At 37.3% G+C, this 18318-nt stretch overlaps 1 protein-coding gene across 2 annotated transcripts; it reads right to left on the reverse strand.

Annotated features, from left to right (window-relative positions):
• Positions 1-7402: 7402 nt before the first annotated feature.
• SGO1 (shugoshin 1) lies at positions 7403-17262 on the reverse strand (the record flags this gene model as incomplete). Of its 2 annotated transcripts, XM_082839141.1 has the most annotated exons (7): positions 7403-7508; positions 7714-7903; positions 9882-10688; positions 11200-11258; positions 12924-13000; positions 16835-17031; positions 17115-17262. In XM_082839141.1, 7 exons carry the CDS (start codon positions 17254-17256, stop codon positions 7403-7405), a joined length of 1578 nt encoding a protein of 525 aa, XP_082695267.1. The 2 variants fall into 2 exon arrangements, with proteins under 2 accessions (XP_082695267.1, XP_082695268.1); XM_082839142.1 differs by lacking the exon at positions 9882-10688 and having other exon boundaries at positions 17115-17256.
• Positions 17263-18318: the final 1056 nt, after the last annotated feature.

Consider the following 18318-nt stretch of genomic DNA (forward strand, 5'->3'; position numbering starts at 1 on the left):
AGAGAACAGCAACTTAAAACAAAAACCTCACAGTAAGGACAAAACATAAATCTATAATAGATATACACACACAGAAAAGGAAAGGAATCCAAAAGTAAAGACAGTTATCCAATCGTAAGAGAATAAAAGAAGGGTGAAAAAAAAACCTACAAAAAGAAATCTAAAACAATTAAAAACTGTCATAAGAACATATATATCAATAATTACCTTAAATGTAAATGGACTAAATGCTCCAACCAAAAGACATAGATTGCCAGAACAGATACAAAAATAAGACCCATATATATGCTGCTTACAAGAGACTCATTCAGATCTAGAGACACATACAGACTGAAAGTTGAGAGGATGGAAAAAGATATTAGATGCAAATGGAAATCAAAAGAAAGTATATAAAAATATTTATATCAGACAAAACAGACTTTAAAATAAAGACTGTTACAAGAGACAAAGAAGGACATTGTATAATGACCAAGAGATCAATTCAAGAAGATATAACAACTGTAAATATATATGCATCCAACATAGGAGCACCTTAATATATAAGGTAGATATTAATGGACATAAAAGGAGAAATCAACAGTAACATAATAATAGTAGGGGACTTTAACACCCCACTTACATCAATGGACAGATCATTCAGACAGAAAGTCAATAAGGGAACACAGACCTTTACTGACATATTAGATCAAATGTATTTAATTGCTATTTATAGGGCACTCCACCTGAAAGCAGCAGAATATGCATTCTTTTCAAGTGCACATGGAACACTCTCCAGGACAGATCACAGGCTAGGCCACAAAACAGTCTTCAGTAAACTTAGAAAAATTTAAAACATATCAAGCATCTTTTCCGACTACAGCACTAGAAGACTAGAAATCAACTACAAGAAAAAAAAACTGCAGAAAATACAAAAGCATATAGGCTAAACAATATGCTACTAAACAACCAATGTATCACTGAAGAAATTAAAAAGGAAATCAAAAAGTACCTAGAGACAAATGAAAATGGAAACATGACAATACAAAACCTATGGGATAGAGCAAAAACAGTTGTAAGAGGGAAATTTATAGAGATACAATCTCAAACAAACAACCTAACCTTACACCTAAAGCAACTACAGAAAGAACAAACAAAACCCAAAGTTAGTAGAAGGAAAGACATCACAATATCAGAGCAGAAATAAACGAAATAGAGACTAAAAAAACAATTAAAAAAATCAATAAAACTAAAAGCTGGTTCTTTGAAAAGATAAACAAAATTGATAAACCCTAGCCAGAATCATCAAGAAAAAAAGGGAGAGGGCCCAAATCAATAAAATCATAAATGAAAACAGAGTTACAACCAACACCAGAGAAATACAAAGGACCATAAGAGAGTACTACAAGCAACCATAAGCCAATAAAATGGACAACCTATAAAAAATGGACAAATTCTTAGAAAGGTACAATCTCCCAAGACTACACTGGGAAGAAATAAAAAATATGAACAGACCATTTACCAGTACTGAAATTGAGTCAGTAATAAAAAAACTCCCAAGAAAGAAAAGTCCAGGACTAGATGGCTTCACAGGTGACTCCTACCAAACATTTAGAGTTAATGCCTATCGTTCTGAAATTATTCCAAAAAGTTGCAGAGGAAGGAACATTTCCAAACTCATTCTATGAGGCTACCAAAACCAGACAAAGATATCACAAGAAAAGAAAATTACAGGCCAATATCACTCATGAACACAGATGCAAAAATCCTCAACAAAATATTAGCAAACTGAACCCAACAATACATTAAAAGAATCATACACCATGGTCAAGTGGGATTTATCCCAGGAATGCAAAGATTTTTCAATATCCGGAAATCAATCAATGCAATACACCACAGTAAGAAAAGCCATATGATCATCTCAATAGATGCAGAAAGAGCTTTTGACAAAATTCAATATCCACTTATGATAAAAACTCTCCAGAAAGTGGGCATAGAGGGAAACAACCTCAACATAACAAAGGCCAGATAAGACAAAGCCACACCTAACAACATACTCAAATGGTGAAGGGTTTAAAGCATTCCCTCTAAGATCAGAAACAAGACAAGGATGCCCACTCTCACCATTTTTTTTTGTTTTTTTTTGGCTGCACCACGTGGCATGCGGAACTTCCCCAACCAGAGGTCAAACCCGTGCCCCCTACAGTGGAAGCATGGAGTCTTAACCACTGGACCACCAGGGAAGTCCTCTCGTCACTTTTATTCAACATAATTTTGGAAGCCCTAGCCACACCAATCAGAGAAAAAAAGAAAAAGAATCCAACTGGGAAAGGAAGAGGTAAAACTGTCACTGTTTGCAGATGACATGATACTATACATAGAAAATCCTAACATGCCACCAGAAAACTACTAGAGCTCATCAATGAATTTGGTAAAGTTGCAGGACACAAAAATTAATATACAGAAATCTGTTGCATTTCTATAAACTAAGAAGGAACTATCAGAAAGAGAAATTAAGGAAACAATCCCATTTAGAATTGCATCAAAAAGAATAAAGTGCCTAGGAATAAACCTACTTAGGGAGGCAAAAGACCCATACTTTGAAAACTATAAGATGCTGATGAAAGCAACTGAAGATGACACAACAGATGGAATGATATATCATGTTCTTGGATTGGAACAATCAATATTGCTAAAATGACATACTGCCTAAGGCAATATACAGATTCAATGCAACCTCTATCAAATTACCAATGGCATTTTTTCACAGAACTAGAACAAAAAATTTAAAAGTTTTTGTGGAAACAAAAAAGAATCCGAATAGCCAAAACAATCTTGAGACAGAAAAATGAAGCTGGACGAATCAGGTTCCCCATCTTCAGAGCAAACTACAATGCTACAGTAATCAAAACCATATGGTACTGGAACAGAAACATATACATAGATCAATGAAACAGGACAGAAAGCCCACATATAAACCCATGCACTTATGGTCAATTAATCTATGACAAAGGAAGCAATAATATACAATGGAGAAAAGACAGGCTCTTCAATAAGTGGTGCTGGGAAAACTGGACAGTTACATGTACAAGAATGAAATTAGAACATTCTCTAACACCATACACAAAAATAAACTCAAAGTGGATTAAAGACCTAAATGTAAGACTGGAAACTATAAAACTCCTAGAGGAAAACATAGGCAGAACACTCTCTGATATAAACTGCAGCAATATTTTTTTGGATCAGTCTCCTAGAGCAGTGGTCCCCAACCTTTTTGGCACCAGGGACCAGTTTCGTGGAAGACAATTTTTCCACAGACTGAGGTGGGGTGCATGGAGATAGTTCAAGCGGTAATGTGAGCGATGGGGAGCAGCAGATGAAGCTCTGCTCGCTCACCGCTCACCTCCTGCTTCGCAGCCTGGGGGGTTGGGGACCCCTGTCCTAGAGTAATGGAAACAAATGCAAAAATAAACAAATGGACCCTAATTAAACTTAAAAACCTTTTGTACACCAAAGGAAACCATAAACAAAAAGACAACCTACGGAATGGGAGAAAATATTTGCAAAGGATGCCTCAGACAAGGTCTTAATTTCCAAAATATAGAAACAGCTCATGCAGCTAAATATCAAGAAAAAAAAACAAACAACCCAATCAAAAAATGGGAAGACAATCTAAATAGACATTTCTCCAAAGAAGACATACAGATGGCCAAAAGGCACATGAAAAGATGCTCAACATCGCTAAGTACAAGAGAAATGTAAATCAAAACTACAATGGGGTATCACCTCACACCAGTCAGAATGGCCATCATCAAAATGTCTACAAATAATAAATGCTGGGGAGGCTATGGAGAAAAAGGAACCCTCCTACACTGTTGGTGGGAATGTAAATTGGTGCAGCCAATATAGAGAACAGTATGGAGATTCCTTAAAAAACTAAAAACAGAATTACCATATGATCTAGCAATTCCACTCTTGGGCATATATCCAGACAAAAGTCTAACTCAAAAAGACGTGCACCCCAACATTCATAGCAGCACTATTTTGTAACAGCCAAGATATGGAAGCAACGTAAATGTGCATTGACGGATGAATGGATAAAGAAGATGTGGTACATATATACAATGGAATATTACTCAGCCATAAAACAGAACGAGGTAATGCCATTTGCAGCAACATGGATGGACCTAGAGATTATCATACTGAGTGAAGTCAGTCAGAGAAACACAAATACCATATGATATCACTTACATGTGGAATCTAAAAAGTGATACAAATGAACTTATTCACAAAATAGAAATAGACTCATGGTCAAAGAAAACAAACTTATGGTTACCAAAAGGGAAAGGTGGGGGAGAGAGGGTTAAATTAGGAGTTTGTGATTAACAGATACACACTATATATAAAATAAACAAGAAGGACCTATTGTATAGCACAGGGAACTATGTTCAATATCTCGTAATAACCTATAAGAAGAATCTCCATTACAGGTTATATATATAACTGAATCACTTTGCTGTACACCTGAAACTAACACAACATTGTAAATCAAGTATACTGAAAAAAAAAAAGTAAATACATATTTAAATTTAAAAAAATTTGCTGTTTGGAAAATGATATACTCCTTGTGTCTGGAGAATTGGTACCACCATTTAGAAAGCAACCCTACTTCTAGGTACTAACTCCACGGAGACTTATTTACACACATACAAGAATATAGAATATTCAGTGCAGCACTAATTTATGATAATGAAAAAGTGGAAGCAAAATGTTTATCAAAAGAAGAATAAGTCTGGTTTATTTATATAATAAAATTCTGTACACCGATGAAAATAATCTATATCTGCCAATGTGGACAAATCTAAAAACACAATGTTGAGCTAAAAGTAGTTGCAAAAAGATATATACAATATAACATTCATGTAAAAATGTTAAAACACAAAACAATCTTAATAGTCTATGGATAAATGCTACAATAATATTAAAATACAAAAACTGTAAAAGTATAAAACCACCACATTTAGAAAAATAATTGATTTTGGAGATGAAGGGAAGGTGAGGATCAAAGATAGATGAAAAAACATCAGGAGAGAAAGATCTATAAAGTCATAGGAAAGGCAGTCAAAGGTAGCAGGAGTTGGCAAGCTTTTGGGGTAAAGGGCTCAAGAGTAAATATTTTAGACTTTGCAAGCCTTTGCAAGAGGCAAAATGAAGGATATTATGTAAGTACTAATAGGGGTTCAAAGTTAGTGTTTTCTATCATCAGACTCGATAGCAAGTTTTTTTTTTCTTTGGTGGTACGCGGGCCTCTCACTGTTGTGGCCTCTCCGGTTGCAGAGCAGAGTCTCCGGACGCGCAGGCTCAGCGGCCATGGCTCACGGGCCCAGCCGCTCCGCGGCATGTGAGATCTTCCCGGACTGGGGCACGAACCCGTGTCCCCTGCATCGGCAGGCGGACTCTCAACCACTCCGCCACCAGGGAAGCCCCCGATAGCAAGTTTTTGATTTAAAGACATAAAAAACATTTTCAGACCATATGAAAGCAGGCAGAGGGCTGAATTCGGTCCGTAGTCTGCAGTTTGCACAGTGCTGGCCTAGAGCAACGTCATGCAATAGAACTTTCTGGGGTGACGGGAATGTTGTACATCTGCATTGTCCCCAGTATGGTAACCACTGGAGCCACATGTGGCTACTGAGCACTTGAAATGCAGCAACTGTGACTGAGAAATTAAACTTTACATTGTATTCAATCTTAATTAAGATAGCCATTCTAGAGTTTCTATGAATTCAAAGAACAGCTGTAAGAGCAGTGGCTGAACAAACAAACTAGAAAAATAAGAGACTGTGATGGGAGAGTAGGGCATACGAACCAGTGATTCCTTCAGGGACAGGAAAACTTGGGCTGATGGAAAGGATTTTGGGTGTGACTGGCATGGAATGCAGAAAGATGTGGAGTCGCAGTCAAGAAAACTTGAGGTCAGGGTTAGAAGAGTCACCCAGTAAAACAGAAATTGTTGATCATGGACAGGGCGGTTCCACAATGAGAAGCTGAAAGAGAAGAGACGTGTGAGGATGGGAGACCTATGGGGGCGAGGACTACAGAGAAAACCAATGTTTGGGAGAGAAATGTCCAACAAGCGCGAGAGTGGTGAAGGCTGGAGAGAAAGATGACCAGGGAGATAGGCTACCTCTGATAGTTAAAGAACGGAAGTAAAACACAAGCACTAATCTTATACAAACTTTATTGCTCTTTAAAAATGAATAACTTTAAATTTTACAGAGGTATATACAAATGTAGTCTTCAAACTCTCAGAACTGAACTAATTCCCTCTCACTGAATTAATTTTTTTTTAAACTAGTTAAAATTTTACTCTTCAGTTAGGAACCTTGGGGAAAAGAAGTCACATCATGATTTAAAGGCAAAGGCAGAGACCCAAAACCAGCTGGTTTTTCCTTGTTAGGCTGGAGCACAGTTTAAGCCAGGCCAGACCCACTCCAGCTCTGGCCACAGTCTGCTCTCTACAGCCTGGTCCCAGGTTTGTTTGGTTGCAAACTGGCTTCACTTCTCTGAACACCTAGCTTGAGCGAATTCATGGCTTCCTCAAGTTTGAGCATCCCTCCCTTCTGTCATTGGTGGTGCCACCGGCCATGGCCTTAGGAATTGATCAAAAATACAAAAAAGCCCTTAGCATTCACACATTTAACATTTGGCGTTTTTGACTAAACAAGTAACTATACTGAAAGGCCATGACACAATAATTTGTGATTTTGCTGAGGTATCCCTATGAACAATGTATGCCTGGAGCTGGAGGTTCAGAGCCAATCACTTACCTGGTCCCTGAGCCTAAGCAACGATCAATTCTCTGATCATGATCTAATACACATTTTATCTGAAAAACCAAATACAACAATAGTATAAGGGATCCACAAACAGCTTAGGGTACACGCTACTGTGAATGACAGGCATTTATTTTGTTCAAATATTGTACAAAGAGTTTCAAAAGATCCTCATCCTGTCTTCAAAAATCATTCATTCAATCATAGTATTACCTACTTAAGGGAAAAATAAAGATGCCTTATAATTAAAACATCTTAATCTGAAGAAACATTAATTTCCAAATGCTGGTATAAGATACATTTTGACTAAAATTAGGCAGTATAAAAAATCTAAACTATTATAGTGCTTAAGTCCAATTATTTATACCTAAAAGAAAAAATAAACCAAATGTATCAAAGGTTTAAGAAAAACCATCACATTTGAAGCATAGTTTTGAAGAAATGTTCACGATCTAGAGTCCTGTCAAGAGAATATTCTATGGCAGTAGTTCAACCCACTTGAACAGTATCTTACAGATTCTCTCGGCACCACAGAAGAGGGTGTAGGATGAATTTAAACAACATCCAACAAACGCTTCATTGTACTCGCTTCATGCTTTTTTTTTTTTAGAACTGCGTCTGGAATCCTTTTTCTGCTTAAAAATAGGCGAATTCAAGAAACACAAATCTGTAAAAGGGTCCCCTCTTCTCAGTTTCCTGTAAGAGTAAAGAGAACTCGTAGGCATAATTATAAGCATCCCAATACTAACTTACTCTTCAGTATAAATTTACTGTAGAGTATGCCATTGTTAATATTCCCGGTTCAGATTTTCATCAAAATGGTGTATTTCAAATAAGGTCCATAACCTTAATCCCCCCATGTGTATCATTAAAAGTTAGCTCCCACAAGCCAAATACTTACGAAGCGAGTGTGGGTTCCTTATAGTTCACACTGGCTGTGCACCTACGTTTATGCAAAGACACTGGTGGGCTTTCTACATTCTTTTTTGGAGAAAGAGAAAGTTTTCTGGTTTTCACTACAGGATACAAGGGGACATTTGTGATATCCTTCAGGTGAAAATGAGATGACTGGTGAGTTTCAGGTAGTGCACCTACAGAAAACAAGTTTTATTGAATATGGTTCCAAAAAACAAACAAGCAAACACAGGAACTAAAACTGTATGCAGTTACACATCTTAAAAGTATACAAAATCCAGCATTTTATAACACAGATTTTTAAAAACTTGTTCACCATTTTTTCCTCCCAGATAACACTGAAATATTAATTATTGTAGCTGTGAAGAACTGACTAAAACAATAGTTTACTAAAACTTAAAATTCTTAAAAATTAAAGAAAAAATTAAAATTCTTCTAGGATAGCTTGGGCACAATGAATTAGTTTAACCTATGCAATTTCATTTAGTCACACCTTGCTCTTTAGAATCATCCAGGCCTCAATCTCTTTCAATTCCTAAGTTTATCATCAAGTGACTTCTTATTGTCTTATAAAGCCACACAAACTCATTCTATTAAATAAATGAGAATTCTAAATCATATTCTCTGGGTAAACCAGGAGAAAAGGTGTTCCCTCTAGTAAAGCTAGTCGGTTAAACAGTTACCCAATGTTTTTCCTGTCATAAACATCCAAGTTATTCTACTTGGGGCTACATCTATATTGGGAAACAGCTACCCAGCACACAGGTAAGAACACTATAAGACAAACAAGCTCTTAAAATAGTTTTAAAAAGCAAATCATTTCCCAAGAAAAACTAAATTGTAACAGTAAAATACTTTATACTTATTAATCATTGTCCAGGGTTATTTGGGATTCAAATATTCTGTCTTTCTTGTCCCTACATAAGCATCTTGTACCATACTAATTATTCCAACTTTTGGTTTGGAAAATATGGTTAAACAACAACATCAGATCAGTTGCTATATTCCGGAATAAAGCTTCTAAAACTTCAAAGCATATACAGATCTTCTGGGGATTTTGTTAAGAGAGATACAGATTCTGAATCAAGGATGTGGGGTATGGCCTGAGATTCTGCTTTTCTAAGAAGTTTCCAGGTAATGCTGATACTGATGGTCTGGGGACCAAATTCTGAGTAACACTATCTTAGAGTGTATTTTTTTTTCTTTTAAAAACTTATTATGAAATATTTCAAGTATACACAAAGATGGGGACACCAGTATAATAAGCCCCCAGTTACCCAGCTTCAATAATTATCAATATTTTGCCAATCTTGTTTGATTTACTCTAAAATCATTACAGCATTTTTTTTTTTTTTTTTTGCGGTACGCGGGCCTCTCGCTGTTGTGGCCTCTCCCGTTGCAGAGCACAGGCTGCGGACGCGCAGGCTCAGCGGCCATGGCCCACGGGCCCAGTCGCTCCGCAGCACGTGGGATCCTCCTGGACCAGGGCACGAACCCGTGTCCCCTGCATCGGCAGGCGGACTCTCAACCACTGCGCCACCAGGGAAGCCCCCATGCCTACTTTTTGATCTAACCAATAAAAGCAAGATTTTTCTAAGCCACAGTTTTTAGATGTTTTACAAATGTCTTACAAAAGAATACTAAGCCCATCAATTGAGGAAAAGGTTTTCTTGGTCTAATTAGGCCACCTTCACTAAATAGAAAATCATTTTAAATTGTGGTTCCTGTCAAGTTGACTATATAAAGCAAAGCCATTAAAATTACAGGTCACTGGATTCAAGTTTGATTTCATTTTCAACGGGATGTTTCAGGGGAGTGTGTAATAGGCATTTAAATTCAACTTAAACTCCACAAAAGTTTTTTCCTCGCCTTGGAAGCTTTCATTTACTGAAAGTAAAATTGCTTTCTCCATAACAAGTAGTATTTGTTCTTAAAGAGGATTTAAATTAGCTTAAAGCATGTCGAAGCAACACAACTGTGATTTCCACCCCACAGCCCCCCACTATTTAATCTGACTGTAACTCTCCCCAAAGAGACAGATGGTAAGTCTGTAACCTCCTCCAGAGAAACAGATGGTAAGTATAGTATATAAGCACTGGGAGTGATCATTTATCATAAACATTAAAAATGCAGGCAAACAAGTAAATCACTTACTAGGAGGAGTTTTTGTTGGCTCAGAACCCTCTGTCTCCTTTTCACCCCTATGTTTCAGTGCTCTTTTAGATCGAGGCCTGGTGACTGGACTCCTATCCGATTCACTGGTGAGATCTTGACTGTTCTTGCACGTGGGCAGATAGAGGTCATCAGAATCATCTCCTGAACCACTTGTTTCACAGATGCTCACTTCAGATTCATTGTTGTTTTCTTCTCTTTTAGAATCATTGCTCATTTTTTGTCGGAAAGGAGTGAGATGAACACCCTCTTGCAAATTAAAATTGTAAGCATCCCTAGAGGTAACAGATTTATCCAACTTTTTTTGGGAAACAGTTTTTTTTTTGCTCCCTTTATATTTTGAGACAGATTTTGTTTTTTTCTTTTTGTTAGCTTTTCTTTTCTCTTCTCTTTTTCTTCCTTGGGCAGCTCTGTGCTTACTTTTAGTTTGGTCTAATTTATACTCTAAAATGTCTTCTTTTGTCTTAGTAGATCCTCCTGGGTGAATTAGCCTTGGTGATAAGTAAATTTGATCCTTGTTCCATTGACAAAAATTTTGTTCTACATTTTCAGGTATGTGCGTGTTTACTGGTGGGTCTACAAATCTAATTCTTTCCAGTTCCAAAAACTGCTCTGACAAATGACTGATTCCAAAATCATCCAAGGCATTGAACTGACATGGATTGTTGACATGTTTCTTTAAACTGCGACGGAGAGATACAGTTCTAGGTAAGACATTATCAGTTGACTTATCTTCACCTGAATCCAAATCGAATCCCAGTCTGTCTTGAGAAATATTAGGTACTGGCTCTGAGAATTTAAAAAAACAAATGAGAAAGATAGTTTTACTTTATGGAAATTTAAATTTCAAGAATCTTAGAATTCAAAGTTAAAAATGGAACTAATGAAAATTCATCCTGTAGTTTTCCCACATTTACTATAAATAAATAAAAATCTGGGGAGCATAATATTTACTTCCTTCTGACTGTCTGTACCTATGTATTCCAAGGTCCTTATGAGGGTTAACTGCGGTAACATATGTTAAATGCCTAACACAGAGCGTAACACATAGTAGGCTCAGTAAACTGCAGCCACAGTTATAGGCAAGGTTTCTGACTATAGATTTGGAAAAATAAATGGATGTGTTTTAAAACTCTTGTTATTCTGTGTAAAATAAACAGATATTTGCTTTGAGCAGAATATCAGACGAGAAGATTTAAAAAGGTAAACAAATAAAAATTAGAGAAATTTAATTATGTTACTTGTTCCCAAAGATCTCATCTTGCCTTTAGCAGTATTTTTAGATTTTCATTTGTATTACCTTCTATTTGGAACAATTCTTCTTGTCCTGGAAAGTCAGCGTCCTGAAGAGGAACTTGCCTTAGAAAATACCAATAAAAAATAAAAATTTATTTATTATGTAATAAAAACAAATTTTAAGATTTTCTACAAAGTAAGTTTTTTTCTTTAGTATCATTTCATAATTCCACTCTAAATCGGTACATCTGTTCTATATCAAAGGAAACCAAAAACACTTATGCTGATTACGTGGAGGCTGATTTGTTATGGCTGACATTCAACTGCCACTGGAGGAACTAATGTATCAAGTTGGACAGTTCCTCCTGAAAACGTTCCATAACTCACCATTTCATTTAACTGGAGAAACAGCCAATCAGATCGACTTATAAAATACATTAAAGAAATGCAGTTAGATCCTTCTTTAGGAGCCTGCATTATCACTAGCCGAGCTGTGATTTGTGGGCAGTGAACACTTCTACGGTGCTTACCTACTGACTCCTCTGAAGTTAATACTGTTCATTTTCTTTAAAAATTTTGTTCCCCTTTGGTTCATGGAACAAGAAATTTCCATTCTTTATGCTTTAATATGGCTGTTTCATTCTAATTATAATTTTATTCTCTATTTTCTCTAGAGAATTTCCCCCTATGGACATCAAAACTTAAGTACAAGTTTAGGTAACAGAGTTATGGCAACCAACTAATAACAATTTTAGAAACCTTATAAAAACTCAGTTACCTCATCTTGCTTTTTGATCACCACATAAATATTTCGTCACATCTTAACATTCAACTGTTTAAAAACTATTCATGATTAAAATTAATATGGGGATAGGAATCATATTAGTGATTACTTCTGCAAGGAAGGGGCACAGACTCGAAAGGGACATGAGGGAATGGCTTATGGCAGTAGCTCTCACCTGGGGACAGTTAACCTCCCGCTCCCCCCAACGCCCCCAGGATATTTGGCAATGTTGAGAGACATTTTGGTTCTTATAACTGTTCGAGGGGGGCTGCTATTGGCCTCTAGTGGGTGGAGACCAGGGATGCTGCTAAACATCCCACAATGCTTGGGACAGCCCCACAAGCAAGAATGATGTAGCCCAAAATGTCAGAGGCGCTTAGACTGAGAAACCCTGGGCCAGAGTGACAGCAATGCTCTGCATCTTAACTCAGGTTTTGGTTCACGGGTGTATACGTTAGTCCAATTCACTGAACTGTGTAATTAAGATCTGTGCATTTTACTGTGTCTAATTATATCTCAGTAATTCATAAGTAAACAAATGAAGTACACTTAATCCAAGAGAAGAAGAAGGTATATATGGTCTGATGGTATTTAAGAATGAATTGGATTAGCAAGACAGTGTGAAAGCTGTGTTAAATATGATATTTTATTAGATTTCTTTTCTAAACCAGACTATTTGTAGTACTGGCAAAATACCATCATTTGAATAACCAATCCTTAGAATAAAAACACGATACAAGAAAAATATAACTGAAGGGCATAGTTTAAAAATTCAGGAGAAGCTTTTTATTCCTAGACATCAAAAAAGTAACTAAATAGAAGAAAGCTTTGGCTTGGCTACATAGCCCAGAATTTCAACATATAAAATTTCTTAAATACATTCTTAGAGAGAACGTCAGACCCAAATATAAGAGTCAATATAATGCTAATTTCCTTTCATAAATGGAGCACAGAATTAAATACTTCTTGGCATTAATAATCATAATAATGAATTTGATACTAACGGTAAATCCTCCACGAGTAAATTCCTGGAGTTGCTGTCGCTACTGGAGTCCATTCCAGAGGGACATACTTCCCGGTCCTGTCAATGTATTAAAACAAAGAAAACACTGGTACAATGGAAATATTCATAACAAAGCATTCATTTATTCAACAGTACTTATTGACAGTCTGCTATGGTGCCAGGGACTGTTCTAGGAACTGAATCTATAGCTACAAAATAGATTAAGTACTACTCTTTTAAAGCTTACATGCTAGTGTAGGGAGATGAAATGTAAAAAAGCTGACGGTGATAAATGCAATGAAGGAAATACTCAGGTTGAAATGACAGAGAGTAACTGATGTTGGAGGTCTCTTTTAGATGGGATGACTTTCATCTGAAATCTGAAGAACGCAAAGAACCAGCCATTGAAGGAGGAAGAAGTGGAAACAGCAGATACAAAAGTCATGATATAGGAAAACCTTGCTGTGATCAGAAAAGAAAGGCCACTGGGGCTGGAACATAGTCACTGAAAAGACCAGTGAGAGGTGGGCACACAGAGGCCAGATAATGTAGGGCCTTGAGAACCATGAGTTTGGATTTTAGTCTATGTGTGATGGGAAGTCATTTGAATATTAAGCAGGGAAGTAAAATGATCTGAGTTTTACTTCCATGTTTACAATCCATGTTTTACTGTGTGAAACATGGATTGAAAAGGGCCAAGGGCACAGGCTGTTAGGAAGTCATCATAGTAAATCAAGCAAGACATATCAGCTTGGACAGGATTCCTATGGCTGTGGAGGTGAAGCCCAGGGGAAGGCTTTGCGATAACAGTGCACTCACATTGAATAGGGGTGGAGGTAGGGACACAGAGTGAGAAGGAAGCTTCTTATGCTTCTGACTTGAGCAAATGGGTGGGTTGCCTTATTGAGCTGAGTAAGACTTGCAGAGGGAGGCAGAAGTCCAATGTCTTGGGAAGGGGGAAATAAAGAGTTGTGCTTTGTATGCAATATATTTGAGATCCTTTATAAATATTTAAGTGAATATATCAAGTAGTAACTGTGTGTGTGTGTGTGTGTGTGTGTGTGTGTGTGTGTGTGTGTGTGTGTTTGTGTAGGTCTTGAGCTACAAATTTGGAAGCCACCAGCAGGCAGACAATATTTAAAGCTATGGGAGCGGATGAGATGGGCCTAGCACAACTGATGTTTAAAAGTAAAGAAGCCAGCAGAAGAGATGGACATAGAACAGTCAGAAAGAGTATGATGGTAAGAAAGCTAAGAGATCAAAGTATTTCCAGCAAAGAGTTATCCCTGTACTATGTTTTACTTCAAGGCCAACAAAAAAGAGAAGTGACCCCTGAATTTGGTAACACGGAGGTTTTGGTGACCTTGACACACAGTGACAACAGAATGGTGGGGATGAAAGCCTGGTAAGAGTGAGTTCAAATGTTAGGGGACGCTGAGGAAGGGAAGACAGTAAGTGCTCTGTTCTCTCTGGAAAAGTTCTGCTGTGAATGGAAGCAGAGAGATGAGATGGAGGAATGAGATCAGGAGAGGTTCCATTTATTTTCTTTTCCTCTTAAGATGAGAGACACTGAAGCACATTTGTATGTAGCTAAAACGATTCAGTAGAGGGAGGTAAATGTTGGAGAAGGGTGCAAAGTCCTAGAGGAGATGAAAAGAAGGGAATCTGATGCACAAGGGGAGGGACTGGCCTTGGATAGGAGCAGAGACACTTCTGCCAATGGCACAGGAAGGAAGACAGAGAACACAGTGTAGACACAGGAAGGTGTGTAGATCTCTGTTAGGAAGACGAGTGGCCCAGTCTGATTCCTTAAAAGTCATTCCAATTCAGTGCAGTTGTTTTATGAAATTTGATGTACATATAATATGAAGACATTATAATGAACAGGTTAAAACTATCCATCAGAAACAACTAGAAATTTAATCCTGTTAAAAGTTTTAAATTTATTATCAATAAAGCTAATGTTCTAAAGCTAGTATTATTACTGAAGATAAGTAAAGGAGGATATTTAACTACAGAGTGATATAAAAATTATTTAAAAGAGCCATGATAAAACTTAGGGAACACAATGCTATTAGAAATTACTTTCTGATTAATCCTTACAAGGTACGTTAATTATTGGCAGGCAAGAAAAACATTCTTTTTTTTTTTGTGGTATGTGGGCCTCTCACTGTTGTGGCCTCTCCCATTGCGGAGCACAGGCTCCAGACGTGCAGGCTCAGCGGCCATGGCTCACGGGCCCAGCCGCTCCATGGCATGTGGGATCTTCCCGGACCGGAGCATGAACCTGTGTCCCCTGCATTGGCAGGCGGACTCTCAACCACTGTGCCACCAGGGAAGCCAAGAAAAACATTCTTATTAAAGCACTTTAAGTTCTCCAGCACTGCAAAATTGACTTGATAAACAAGGATGCACACGTATACAATGATGGTTGAGAATGAGTGATACATAAAGCGAGTATGTGGCAGAAAACAAACTCTGATGTTTTAAATGCTAGGAATACTTTCACCCAGCAACTAACGATATCTTTTAATAAATATTCAAAAATCACTGATAAATGTCAAAAGGCCTACAATAACAGAATTTTTTCACCACTGTTTTTGTGATTATCTCATTGAGTACTCACTTGACACCACTCTGTGTGATTTCAGCAAAAATTTGGAAAGGGAAAAGGAAGATTCAAATGTCTTTGGAGAAATTTTTTTCCTCACTAGTTGACCAAACAAGGAAAAGAAAAAAAATTAGGAAAGATTATATTCTGAAGGAAAAATATTTCAAATAACCTTTACATGAAGGTAAAAAAAAAAAAATCGTATCTAATCTTTATAGACAATTTTCTATTATATTATGTATGTATATGTTGCTATATGTGTACATATGTGTGTGTACACACACACATGTTCTATATATGTCATACACAGAAAAAATATGGAATTACCTTAGTTGCAGGGAAGCAAGAACTCTTTCACTGACTCTGACTCTCAATGGAGAGGTGACTTAATTCCTTTCTGGAGTCCAGACCCCTACGCTAATCACTAGGCTCTGGCTTCTTCTCCTGCCCTAGGTGCCAACACAACTGTCTTCACTGGTGTGGCAAACAGATGGACACCCAAGTGTTAACACCTGACACTCACCACTGCTCTTTTCTTTCTCTGCCCCATGCAGTTTTCCTGGCAGTGGCCTCTGGGAAAAGGAGAGAAACTGGCTTGTCCTCTCTCTTCTAGGGATTAATGTGTGACGAGACCCAGATAAGACCCTAAATCAAAATTTCTCCCCGTCTCTTATGTTTTGGCTGGCCTTTCTATACAGTCCTGGACACAAACTGAATCAGACTGAAAAACAGACAGCAAAATGTTCAGGATATTTCTTGTTTGGGAGTTAATATATAGTTGTCCTTATTTAGCCAACTAGTAGGTAAAAATGATTCTCCATAAAGCGCTTAAATACTTCCCATCTCCCTAGTCAACGTAGTCCTTTCAAAACCCCACTGGTGTAGCAAAACTACATAGAAAAGCTAAGATTAATAGCGCTGATTAAAACTTTTGGACTAGTCTGCTTCCACAACCACTTTTAGACCTTTGGCTTGGTTGCCCCTACCTTTGACTCACATCGCTGCCATTCAAAGGGTCTGGCCTTGCAAGAGGCTAAACTATTTCTTTTATACGTTGTCTTGCTACCTGCTTTCAGAAGCAAGTTATATGAGTATAAGCCTCAATCAGCTACAGGTATATGCTTGAAGCTTTCTTAACTGGCCCACATACAACTGGGCTGCAGCACTGAAGAAAGATGTTCTCATCACTTCACTAATAACAGAGCTATCAGTAATTAATTTAAAAAACAAAATTGATCTAAACTACTAATTCATGGCTTTAACATTTTTCCCAAGAAATTGAGCCTTTGTGATCAAAATACCTGAGCAGGTTCTTCTGTCTGTTGTGAAGTAAGTTTTTCTTTCAGTGTGTACAGCTGACACATGAGGTAGTAACATTCTTTCCTCAGCTGTAAGATGATATCCTGGGCTTCTCTCACTTTGGACTTTTCATTTTCCAAAGCTAAGACTAACATTCTGTTGTTGTCTTGGTAGTTTTTTAGCAGTGTGGAAGTGTTGGCTAAAAGACAATAAAAATTTTTTTATCAGTTATTAAATCTAATCTTAAACAGCGATGTAAAGGACAACATGAAAATCTCTTACTGATTATTTGGCATGGTGCAGCTATCAAAGACTTTCGTTTGCCAATCTCTGCCAAGTTTTTATTCCTTTTCTCTTTCATTCGTTTTTTTATGTCTTCAAGACTATCTTGAAAGGACTTTTTGAGGCATCTTTCCTTGGCCATCTTCTGCCTAGGACTTTAAAACAATGGAAAATATTTAATTTTTCAAGGGGTGATATCAAATATAAAACAAAACTGAAAACACAGGTTATTCATAAAAAACGGATTAGAGACTTTGTAACTGTAGAATTAGCCCAAAGTAGATAGCCAATCTGGTAATAACCTACATTTGCAGCTTTTAAATTACATTAATATTTGTGGCATAATTTTATCCTCCTCGGGTACTTTATACGGAAGGCTTAATAAATATGGATTTCCAACACGAAGGCTCTATAATATGCCACTTATTTATTCTTTAACAAATACTCATTGGGGGCTTACTATACATTGGGTTGGCCAAAAGGTTCGTTCAGTTTTTTCCATAAGATGGCTCTAGTAGCACTTAGTTGTCTTTAACTTCCTTGGAAACAATTTTGTTAGATCGTTATGTGACAGCTGTCATATCAGCATGCATTAAAAAAAATACATTAAAAAAAATCAAAATTGGTGAAATTTTTTTTTTTTTTTTTTGAGGTATGCAGGACTCTCACTGTTGTGGCCTCTCCTGTTGCAGAGCACAGGCTCCTGACGCGCGGGCTCAGCGGCCATGGCTCACAGGCCCAGCCGCTCCGCGGCATGTGGGATCTTCCCGGACTGGGGCATGAACCCGCGTCCCCTACATCGTCAGGTGGACTCTCAACCACTGCGCCACCAGGGAAGCCTATAATTGGAGAATTTTTATGTAGCTATTTTAATACTGAAGATGGAAGAAAAAAAGCAACATTTTCAGCATATTATGCTTTATTATTTCAAGAAAGGTAAAAATGCAACCGAAACTCAAAAAAAGATTTGTGCAGTGTATGGAGAAGGTGCTGTGACTGATCGAACGTGTCAAAAGTGGTTTGCAAAGTTTTCTGCTGGAGATTTCTCGCTGGACGATGCTTCACGGTCGGGTAGACCAGTTGAAGTTGATAGCGATCAAATAGAAACAATAATTGAGAACAATCAACGTTATACCACACAGGAGATAGCTGACATATTCAAAATATCCAAATCAAAAGTTGAAAATCATTTGCACCGGCCTAG

The sequence above is a fragment of the Leucopleurus acutus genome (assembly GCF_964270905.1).
Source record: "Leucopleurus acutus genome assembly, chromosome: 5".
Classification (NCBI taxonomy): Eukaryota; Metazoa; Chordata; class Mammalia; order Artiodactyla; family Delphinidae; genus Leucopleurus; species Leucopleurus acutus.